The 12,013-nt window shown below is 41.1% G+C and overlaps 1 protein-coding gene across 2 annotated transcripts in view; it reads right to left on the reverse strand.

Moving 5' to 3' along the window:
• The window catches only part of HPSE (heparanase), a 48,856-nt gene that overhangs the window by 19,657 nt on the left and 17,186 nt on the right, over nt 1-12,013 (reverse strand). For both annotated transcript variants that reach the window (XM_017530240.2, XM_017530241.2), the window contains exons 2-4: nt 10,624-10,769; nt 6,892-7,017; nt 151-324 (exon numbers count right to left, since the gene is read on the reverse strand). In XM_017530240.2, coding sequence (XP_017385729.1) covers nt 151-324; nt 6,892-7,017; nt 10,624-10,769 — 446 coding nt within the window. The remainder of the gene's footprint in view (nt 1-150; nt 325-6,891; nt 7,018-10,623; nt 10,770-12,013) is intronic.

The following is a 12,013-nucleotide window of genomic DNA, read 5'->3' on the forward strand; positions in this document are numbered from 1 at the left end:
TGCCATTCCAAAAGTTGCATTGTTGAACACTTGTAAGAATGTGCCCAGGCAGAAGTATATTTGCTAATATTAAAAAGAGTGTCATAAATAGGAAGAAATAATGCTAGTGGGGCATCTCCTTATTAATCAATTATTCCCTCAGGTACTTACCATTGCCTAGTTCCCAAGAAATGTTATACCTCTTGGAAGAGCAGTAGTCCAGGAGCAACTGAGCATTAGAACTGTCCCACTGCAAATCTGCTGTTCTTAATAATGCATTTAGGCCAAAGATCAAGTCCAGTCCTGAGCAATTTGCAAAAGTGTACAGCATATCTACAGAGCTTCCTAAAAGAAAAATGTTGCAATTTAATGATTAGCTTGGCACCACAATGAAGAAGGCCTCCAGATTTGCTTTCCATAATGAATTATTATTTCTGTTGTTAAACTGAAGAAATTCTAGTCCTAATAAATGATTATGTCTATGAGACACCAAAATTGGAAAAATTTTGAAAAAATCAACCTGACTTCATTTGCTCCAGCTGTTGAATGAAGTCCCATGGAAGACACCAGAAGCTCTGGTCTGACACTTAGGTTTTGTTCAAGTGACACGAGGAGAATTGGGGAAGCCACAATTTATAGCTCAGGGCCCCATATGCATAGCCAGACTCTCATTAGTGAGCATAAAGCCCACTCTTCATGATCTAAATGTCTCTGGTCACAAGTTCAGTTAAAAAACATTTTGATAATTTAAATTATATTTAAAACAATTTTAAAAAAATTCCTGTATATAATTTACTTAAAATGAATCAAATTTTACATTAAAAAATTGGCCTAGGGATATAGGACCGTGGTTTCCAAACTCTGTACAAGGCAGGCTGGGGAGCACCAGTAAATGCATGGGTACAGCTGCAGTATTTAGTAACTAAAAGTGCAGGACACCTAGTTAAATGTGAACTTCAGATAAGCAATAAATAATTTTTAGTGCATGTCCTATGTAATAGTGAAGAAATACTTAACACAGGAGCCAGGTGCAGTGGCTCATGCCTGTAACCCCAGCACTTTGGGAGGCCGAAGTGGGCAGATCACTTGAGCCCAGGAGTTCAAGACCGCCCTGGGCAACATGGCAAAACCACGTCTCTACAAAAAACACAAAAATTAGCTGGGCATGATGGTGCGTACCAGTAGTCCCAGCTACTTGGGTGGCTGAGGTGAGAGGCATCTGAGCCCAGGGAGGTCAAGGCTGCAGGGAGCCATGATCATCCACTGCACTCCAGCCTGGGCAACAGAATGAGACCCTGTCTCAAAAAGAGAGAAGCCAGTAACGATGGGTGCTTCTGTTGTAAGAAACTGGATATGTGGGGAACAAAGATAAGAGAAGTTCTTTGATTATATGATATTTTTTACCTTTTACATTTGTTGCCATTAAATTGGTTGCATGTGGAGCTGGACCCAGTGGCTCACACCTTTAATCCCAGCATTTTGTAAGGCTGAGGCAGGTGGATCACTTGAGGTCAGGAGTTCGAGACCAGCCTGGCAAAAATGGTGAAACCCAGTCTCTACTAAAAATACAAAAAACAAACAAACAAACAAAAAAAGAAAAACAAACCAGGCATGGTGGCGGGCACCTGTAATCCCAGCTGCTCCAGAGGCTGAGGCAGGAGAATTGCTTGAACCTGGGAGATGGAGGTTTCAGTGAGCCAAGATCACACCACTGCACTCCAGTCTGGGCAACAGAGCAAGACTCTGTCTCAAAAAACTTAAAAAGTTTAAAAAAAAATTGGTTGCATGTGAAAATATTCCCTATTTAAAAATTTGGCACAGTGACTCATGCCTGTAATCCCAGCACTTTTGGAGGCTGACGTGGGCCTGTCACTTGAGGTCAGAAGTTTAGACAAGCCTGGCCAACATGGTAAAACCCCATCTCTGCTAAAAATACAACAATTAGCTCGGCATGATGGTGTGCACCTGTAATCCCAGCTACTTGGGAGGCTGAGGCAGGAGAATTGCTTGAATCCAGGAGGCAGAGGTTGCAGTGAGCTGAGATCGTGCCACTGCACTCCAGCCTGTGCAACAGAGTGAGACTATGTCTCAAAAAAAAACAAAATGTCTTCTTTTACTCAGATTTGTGTGTTCTCTCAGCATTTAGGAACCTACAAAAGCAGAACCAAATGTTTTAAATGACTGGCAGTTGGTTCTTCTTTTACTTTTTAAATTATTTTAATGGTAAGGTATAAGTTCCTGCTTTTTCTTAGCCTCCTAAGATTTCAGCTCTACTTTGCATGCTACTTCTCTCCCCTGATAACAGTAGAAGCCAAGTTCCTAAAATTGCTATCAGACCACATGCAAGGAAAAAATAATTATCACCCTAAAAGAGTATGCTAACCTCCTAATAGTTGCATTTACCTTTAAAATACATGAGACAGCTCTGGGACCGTAAGAAAACTTTTTAGGCCGGCGTGATGGTTCATGCCTGTAATCCCAGCACTTTGGGAGGCCGAGGCAGGTGGATCACCTGAGGTCAGGAGTTTGAGACTAGCATGGCCAACATGGTGAAACCTGTCTCTATTAAAAATACAAAAATTGAGGCCGGGCGCGGTGGCTCAAGCCTGTAATCCCAGCACTTTGNAAAAAAAAAAAAAAAAGAAAAAGAAAGAAAAGAAAAAAAATTTAACATGAAAAAAATTAGTTATTTATCTGAAATTCAACTTTAACCAGGCAATGCTATTCACAGAGGCACTGCAGGATCTTTTAAGTTTGCAAGAGAAAAACATCAACATCTTTTGGACAACACAAGACCTATTACTATTAGGTTGTGTAGATCTTACAATTCAATAATCAAAACACAGGTATTTTTGTGGCCTAGGCATGTAAAAAAGCTTTCTGAGATATAAAGGTGCCATAAGTTTGGAGGCTTCTGTCCTCTGCTTTTTAAACCATCAGCTGTTATATTATCACTTTTTGAGAGTGGCAACAATATTATTTTAAATGTTGTCTTTAAATTGATTATCATATGCATAGAAAGTCCTTCCAATTTTCATGTATATCTAGAGTCGTTTGTTAAAGAGTAATTCATTCCCAAACTCTTGTAGTTAAAAAAAAAATTATCTATCTATCTGGCAAATGTACACCTTAAAAGTGACTTTGTTTTTGTTTTATTTCTAAATCTTTGGCCTGAATTACTTGGATAACTATAGTATAATGTTAAATATTAACTATTTAGGCTGGGTGCTGTGGCTCATGCCTGTAATCCCAGCACTTAGGGAGGCTGAGGCAGATGGATCACCTGAGGTCAAGAGTTCAAGACCAGCCTGACCAATATGGTGAAACTCGTCTCTACTAAAAATACAAAAATAAGCTGGGTGCGGTGACATGCACCTATAGTCCCAGCTACTCAGGAGGCTGAGACAGAATTGCTCTAACCTGGGAGGTGGAGGTTGCAGTGAGCCGAGGTCACGCCACTGTACTCCAGCCTGGGTGACAGAGCAAGACTCTGTCTCAAAAAACAAAAAAACTAAAAAACTAAAATTAATTATAAAGGCCATCAGGCAGAAACAACTCTTGTAAGTTTTAGGTGTTTTGATATTTGCTGTGTCACCCGCTTCCAAAAACCGCTGCCTACCATCAAGGAATGACAGACCTTTGAGTTTGAAAAACTCTCTAGAGTCCTGTGACCCAGCATTCTACTGGATCTAGATCCACAGTTTAGGGCAGTATGGAGGCTTTGGGATCGCCAGCTTAACCTCTACCCTCATTTTTCTAGGAGGAAACTGAGATCCAAACAAGGTAAGTCTTTGCCCAATATCACACAGCCGTTTGGTGGCAGTGCCATTACTAGGGCCTGTTACAAGGGGTGACTCACCTGCTTTAGTCACATATTATAGGCTTGTATATTGCAAAATCATGTTGTAGAAAGTGTCCTAGATCAGGAATCGTAAGACTTGAGCTCCAGGCACAGCTCTCTCACTTACAGACCATAATATGATCGGGGTAATATCTTTACCCTACATGAACCTCAACTATGGATCTACAGTTCTCAAACGCCATCACATACCTACTCCATAAAACCAAGGTTGAAATATCACATGTGAAAACTGTCTGTAAATCACAAAAAATCTCTTACAGATAAATAGCACTTTGTACTATCCCTGTGTGCAAAGATAATAGCATTTTCACAAAACCTGGAATGCTTGCGCTCATACATTCCCCTTCCTCCATTTCTTCATTCTTCCAAATGTGCTTGGAATTTACATAGCTTGAAATTCTATTATACACCCCCTATAACATAATAAACTGTAAAATCTCCTGGAATAGAGGCTATTGATGACTGAGTTCAAATCTACTCTTTTTTTTTCTTTTTTTGAGACAGCCTCATTCTGTCACACAGGCTGGAGTGCAGTGGCACGATCTTGGCTCGCTGCAACCTCTGCCTCGTGGGTTCAAGTGATTCTCCTGCCTCCTCCACCAAAGTAACTGGGACTACAGGGGCATGCCATGAGGCCTGGCTAATTTTTATATTTTTAGTAGGGGTGGGAGGTTTCACCGTGTTGGCCAGGCTGGTCTCAAACTCCTGACCTCAAGTGATCCACCTGCCTCGACCACCCAAAGTGCTGGGATTACAGGCGTGAGCCACCGTGCCTGGCCAAAACCTACTCTAAAATAAAAAAAACTTTTTTAAAAAAAGAAGGGCCACCTAGCCTACTCCTTCCCCACAATAGAAAGAACATTTTAAAAACTTGTAATTCATTATCGTATCCCCAATCCTTTTCCAAACTCTCATCTCTTACTGTATAAAGAGTGGAGAGATCCTTGGAATGAAGCTAACCACGATGACACATCGAAAAAAAATGGCAGACTCTTTCCCTTGCACTATACCACATAAGTCTATGTCAGCATCCAGTGTGGGCCGGGGTGTAGGGGATGGAAGAATGGGGTGATGAGGGGAACAGGAGGAGAAGAAGAAGTACAAAGAGTTAGCTCACTCAGGATGATTACTTTAATAAGGGAGTCATCCTTTCTGCTGTCACACCCAGAATTACATCTGTAACATTGCTTCCTTTCCCTGCTCAAATAGGTTTAAAATGTGAGTCCATATTCTCATGACAAATGTTTTTGTCATCTTCTGCTTAAGTGGAGCACACTATTCAAGAGCACCTGTGTTAGAAAACTTACCTATATCTTCTGGGACACCTGATTTAAGGGTGCAGGCCACTAGCTAAGCAACGAACATGTCCTTGTCTCAGCAGGCTCTTGCTACTTCTTCCTCTATGGTATGTCCCCATGTCACTAAGGCATTACCAACCTCAGCCACAGGTTCAGAACAATGTGTGGAATCTCCTATTGGCTTCTGAAATATCTGTCACTACAACGAGCAGGTGCCCAAACTAAACACAGTAGATTTCTATGTTTCCATGATGTGCCCATGAAAACTGAAAATTTCAAGCCAGAAGTCAAATGTTTCAAATACAAATAAAATTCTGTATTCGTTATACATTTTAGCATTGCCAGCAGGGTGGCTGGACTCACACTAACTAATCCAGTTGCACAGTTAGTAGAGGAAGGCATTTCCCCTGGTGTAGGAACTATGAAAGCCAAGTACTGGAGATGGAAACCTACTATTTTGGTAATAGAAAGATCATGTGAAGTCACAAAACTTTCTTAGAAATTTAAGATAAACTGGTATAATGTTTAATATGACCCCTCTAAGACTTACCTATATCTTCTGGAACATGTGTTTTAAGAGCAAATCCATTAATTACCTAATACCACAGGGTCTTCTCCCAGCAGAGCTATAATGATTTATCACAAACATGACCTTACTTCTGTGGTTCTCTGGTACATGTCATTCCTTTAATGGGATCTGAAATGGCCCTGCCTTATGCCACATTCCATTCAATAATTAATTACACTTACTAAAGTATCAGAGTTGATCTCCCTCTCAAAATGCAAAAAAAAAAAAATGTTTAGAGGACATTAGCTATTAGCATATAAACTATTTTCTGATTTCTTATGGATCACATATTTTTCTGTACCATATACATAAAAATGTATATAAATTTGAAATCCATCTGATACATGGAACTCCAGGTAGTATATAGTAAAATCTTACAAACATAATTTATTAATTAAAAAAATACTTTAAATAATGTTAACTAACCCAGATAAAGTACAGTAACTTCAAGATAATTTATTTTCAAAAGTCAAAAGAAGAGCTTTAGAGGATCTGAGCAGGTTACTTCTCTAACTGAGACATGGGGGGACATCACCTCTCAGTTGGGTATAAATGTCAATCTTCAGATAAAAATATAATTCATAGTTAAAAAGAAGTTTGCTTGTCTCAGTTACTTTAAAGCCCCATGTGACAATGTCATCCTACTTGGAAGACTAGAAGACTGTTTTAGTGACTGGAAATACAATAATGGTTAGCTGAGCTAGCCCTGTGTCTGCAAAGCCTCAGAGGAAACAAAAAGAATTCTGCTTGGTAGCCAAGACTGTCTGGAGTGACTCAGGGTCCCCCTGCCTAATGCTCTAAACCAATGCATCCTGGGAGTTATTTCTGGGAGGGGGATGGACAGCAAGGTATGAATGATGTCCACATTTTATCCTTTACGTATCTGTATTTTAATTTTACATAAGGAATATATTCATATTTTCCCTGACTCCCTAGTTTTTTAGAGCAGTGAAGGTCACTGTTAGATCATGAATGATTGATTTATCTTTCACTCTGTGGCTGCTAGGCAATGTCAGATGAAGAAAAAACGAACAAATTTTGAGTTCAGGATTTCCCATTTGGGAAATGCTTCAATATTTTTAGCTTTATACAACTTCTGTAGGATTTGCTAGATTGGTGCCCGGGTCCAGTCTATCCAAATATCTCTGGGCTGGAGTACCTCTAGGGTGCCTTTCATTTCTTACTTGAGTAGGTGCTGTTCTTGAACTTTTTCTGGTAGTGTTCTCTGAGTAGCAATTGCTCCTGGTAGGGCCATTCCAACTGCAACTTCTCCTCCACAGCAGGAGGGATGGATCCAGATTTGCAAATATCTGCAAGGGGAAGAGATCATTTAGAGGATCTATTTTCACATTAAGCGGGCTGAAATTCCATATATTTATTTAGTTAGCTATTTATGTGACTAAAGCAGGATAATTAAATTTTGGTTATGAGATAGGAGAGCAGAGAAAAGATATATTCTGTAACACATGTCAGATTTGCTGCCTCATTAATCACCACAAAGAAAACAAGCAAGGGCAGGTTTCCTAAGAAATATTGAACATACACTGAACACGGATACATTGGATTTAACAATTTAGAGGGCTCCTCAGAAGTTTGAAATTACTGGTTAGGCATAGTGGCTCATGCCTGTAATCCTAGCACTTTGGGAGGCTGAGACGGGTGAATCGCTTGAGGTCAGGAGTTTGAGACCAGCCTGGCCAAATGGTGAAACCCCGCCTCTACTAAAAATACAAAAAAATTAGCTGGGCATAGTGGCAGGCACCTGTAATCTCAGCTACTTGAGAGAGGTTGAGGCAGGAGAATCACGTCCTCACTCCCGGAGGTTGTAGTGAGCTAAGATCGCACCATTGCACTCCAGCCTGAGTGACACTGGGCACCAAAGTGAGACTCTGTCAAAAAAAAAAAAAAAAAAGCTCGAAATAACCAGAGAACCTAAGGTTCACTTTCAAAATCCACAGCAATTTGCTTTACATGGCCTGTATCTGCAGTGTGGTGATTTCCTATTGCCATCATGGGAGCTAGGATGGGTGGGAACCGTTGACTTTTTCTCCCTTTGAACTTGGTACCATCAAAGCTCTGGGACCACAACTTGTGCACTGAAAAAATCCACCCTGGCCAGGCACAGGCTCATGTCTGTAATTCTAGCATTTTGGGAGGTGGAGGCGGATGGATAGCTTGAGCTCTGGAGTTTGAGACCAGCCTGGACAACATAGTAAAACCCCGTCTCTACTAAAAATACAAAAAGTTAGTCGGGTGTGGTGGTGTGTGCCTGTGGTCCCAGCTACTTAGGAGGCTGAGGTGGGAGGATGACTTGAGCCTGGGAGGCAGAGGCTGCAGTGAGCTGAGATCCCCCCATTGTTCTCCAGCCTGGGAGTCAGAGCCAGATCCTGTCTAAAAAAAAAAAAAAAAAAAAAAGAAAAGAAAAGAAAAATCCACCCCATCCTGTCAGGCAGGCCATTTCTTTATCACAAGACAGTAGGGTCACTTGGTGCTGGTTGCCAGGGCCGGCTGACTGGTTGACAACTTCCCTTCTGGAAAGCTGCACACTGACTTGCTGGCAGCTGGTGCCTCATCTGTCCCTGGGCTCACAGAGGATGTTTCAGAGGAACTCTGATAACCCCAGTTCCCCCCACCCACCATCCTCCTAGACACAGGATGAAGAAAACTGACGAGCAAAGGACAGTTTCCTGTCTGAACTTATGAGATCTTTTGGATACACATGACTGGTGGGAAAGGGCCAAGTCTAAACAGAAACTAGGCAAGTGTGGTGGCTATACCTGTAATCCCAACATTTTGGGAGGCCAAGACAGGAGGATCACTTGAGTGCAGGAGTTTGAGACCAGCCTGGACAATGTAGAAAGACTGTCTCTACAAAAAATTAAAAAAATAGCTGGGTGTGGTGGCTTGCACCTGTGGTCCCAGCTATTCAGAAGGCTGAGGTGGGAAGATTGCTTGAGCCCAAGAGGTTGAGGCCACAGTGAGGTATGATTGTGCCACTGCACTCCAGCCTGGGCAACAGAGTAGGCCTCTGTCTAAAAAAAACCCCCCTAAAACACAAAACAAACCTATAAACAATTCCAACCTGGTATTCAAAGAGAACCCAACTGTCTTTTTTCTATTTTCTCTAATTACTGTTCCATCAATTTAGCCCAAATTACTGATGGACTGTTCTAAATACTTCCTAACTGGAGGAAATAAACAGAAGGAAAAGATATAATATATGAAATAATCAAATATTCCACATAATGAATATATACATTATATACACGTTATTATAATTCAATGGTATATACAATATTTTCTGTACTTTTTTCTTTTTAAATTATTTTAAAAAGGGGCAGGGGAAAAAAGATTAAAAAAAAGAAAAAAATCATTAAAAAAATATAGAAAGGGTCTCTCTGTGCTGCACAGGCTGGTCTCAAACTCCCGGGCTCAAGTGATCCTCCTGCCTTAGCCTCTCAAAGTGCTGAAATTACAGGTGTGAGCCACTGCACCCAGCCTAGTAATTAAGATAATGATTTAACTTCCGTTGGATGCCTGATAGCACTTCTGAAAGACAGGACACATTTTCATGGCTCGCTAGGGCGGGTTTCTCAGGAGAAGGCCACAGACTTTCAATATCAGAATCCCCTGATAAGCTTGCTACAATCAGAACCTGACATTGGAGCTTATACACCTCCAGGGCCATTTTATACACATTCTATAAAATAAAACGTGTATAAAATAAAACATGTATAAAATAAAACGTGTATAAAATAAAACGTGTATAAAATAAAACGTGTATAAAATAAAACGTGTATAAAATGGCCCTGAAGGTGTGTAAGCTCCAACATTAGAGTCTGTTTGAGACCAGCCTGGGCAATGTAGAGAGACCGTATCTATATTTTTTAATACTTTTTTTTCTTTTTCCCCGCCGCCATTTTTAATAATTTAAAAAGAAAAAAAGTACTGAAAATATTGTATATACCATTGAATTATAATAACATGTATATAATGTATTCTAGTAAATTTATATTTTATACATCCTCTGGACTTGGGAGACTCGGTATGAGTGTTCTGCCTGGGAGCACTTGCTCAGGGACTCCTAAATGAAATGTGAACAGCATCTATATTTTATTTAGAAGTCCAAATATTTAAACTCACCCAGGTGATCATGGATCTCTTTCACTCACATTCTATTTTTAGAATCTATATCCTTCAATCTATCATCGTGTCTTCAGCTAGAAATACTCTCTTTAGTTTGATGCGATTCTACCTACTTGCTCCCTCCAAGCAGCTCTGTCCTTCAGCTGCAATCACTGTTCTATTAATATTTGCAGTACAATGAGCTTTCAGTTATATTCAGGACATCTTTTTTTGTGAGGTCTCACATTGAACATGACAAACATCATGATAAGGAAACCTGCCCACTGCCTCCTCCTTTTTTTTCTTTTTTTAATTGAAACGGAGTCTTGCTCTGTTGCCCAGACTGGAGTGCAGTAGTGCCAGCTCGGCTCACTGCAACCTCTGCCTCCCGGATTTAAGAGATTCTCCTGCCTCAGCCTCCTGAGTAGCTGGGATTACAGGCATGAGCCACCATGCCTGGCTAATTTTGTATTTTTAGTAGAGATGGGGGTTTCTCCATGTTGGTCAGGCTGGTCTCAAACTCATGACCTCAGGTGATCCACCCGCCCTGGCCTCCCAAAGTGCTGGGATTACAGGCATGAGCCACTGTGCCCAGCCCTGCCTCCTCCTTTGTTCAGGTTCCACCACAGGCCAGATGAGGGGAGAGGAAGTTAATCTTTTATGAATTGTTGTAGGTGTGTAGGTGTGAGGCCGGGCGCGGTGGTTGTGTGAGCAAAAACATTTTTCTCTAAGCATTCTCATGACGAACTCACGTTAATTAAAATATAGAGTTAATCTTTAACAATTTTCACCCTGGTTAACTTGAGATTGCCAGTAACTTCTCTCTTCAAAGGTTGATTCCTTCTTGGGATCAAAAATTAGAAAGTCTGTCTTGGTGCCACCAAACCTCAGGTACGCAGGAGACAGGCCTCTGGCCAAAGTACGAAGCTTTGGAGAACTGTTAGGAAGACAAGCAGGAAAGTATAATTACTTTTTCCAAGAAGATCTAGTCAAACATTCTTACTTCCTTCTTTCCTGGTAGACCTACTTAACATTTTCTGATGCAGTACTTAGAGGAAAAAATCATATTGTTTTCTTTTTGTGATAGAGTCTTGCTCTTTTGCCCAGGTTGGAATGCAGTGGCACAATCTCAGCTCATTGCAAGCTCTGCTTGCCGGGTTCAAGCAATTCTTGTGCCTCCACATTCCAGGTAGCTGGGATTACAGGCAATATTGTTTAATTTTTTTTTTTCTTATTGGGCATGATAGAAATGGAATCATTGTTTCAAAGAAGAAGCATCTCAATCTGAATCTAATTGAAGAACTGATCTAAGCACCTGAGGACAACTTGCAGCTGTAATTCTGGCAAGAGAGAGTGTGTGTGTGTGTGTGTGTGTGTGTGTGTGTGTGTGTGGTCTGTGTGTAGGGATGGGGCCTTGCTATGTTGCCCAGGCTAGTCTTGAACTCCTGGCTTCTAGTGATGCTCCTACCACAGCCTTCCAAAATGCTGAGATTACAGGCATGAGCCACTGCACCCAGCCAGGAGCTTACATTTTAACTTGACAAGTAGGATAGTGTTTAACACTTAAATAAAAAAACCTCATAGCCTTTTATGATTGATGGAGAAAAAGAAACAAGAGAATGGAAACTAAGGGAAAGAGAGCTCTATGTCTGTCTGAAAAAACAAACACTCTGAAACTATGAGATAAAAAGATCAGTGGTCACCAGGGTTTGGGGGTGGAAATGCGGAGACGGAGTGATGAATAAGTGGAGAACAGGGGATTTGCAGGGCACTGAAAATACTCTGTATGATACTATAATGGTGGATACATGTCATTATACATTTGCCCAAACCCACAGAATGTACACCAACAGTGAACCCTACTGTGAACTACGGACTGGGGGTCAGTCCCTGGCAGCTGGGCCCTGACATACTCTTGGGGGTTCTGGTAACCTACTGGAACATGCTCCTCCAAACATTTGGAAGTGGCTTGAAGTTCTCTCCGCCTTTCATTGGTGTTAAAAAGATACATAAGCAGCTGGTGGCAGTCAGCCCAAGTAGGGTTATGTGTCTAGACAATAGTTTGCAGTAGGTCATGAGAGCTTGGGGTTTCTCTGTTAAGACGGGGTGTTATTTTTCCAGTTGATAAGATCAGCTGAGGTGAACCGCAGTTACGTGAAAACATGTCTTTCCACCATCCAC

Source organism: Cebus imitator, unplaced genomic scaffold (assembly GCF_001604975.1).
Source record: "Cebus imitator isolate Cc_AM_T3 unplaced genomic scaffold, Cebus_imitator-1.0 Scaffold64, whole genome shotgun sequence".
Taxonomy (NCBI): Eukaryota; Metazoa; Chordata; class Mammalia; order Primates; family Cebidae; genus Cebus; species Cebus imitator.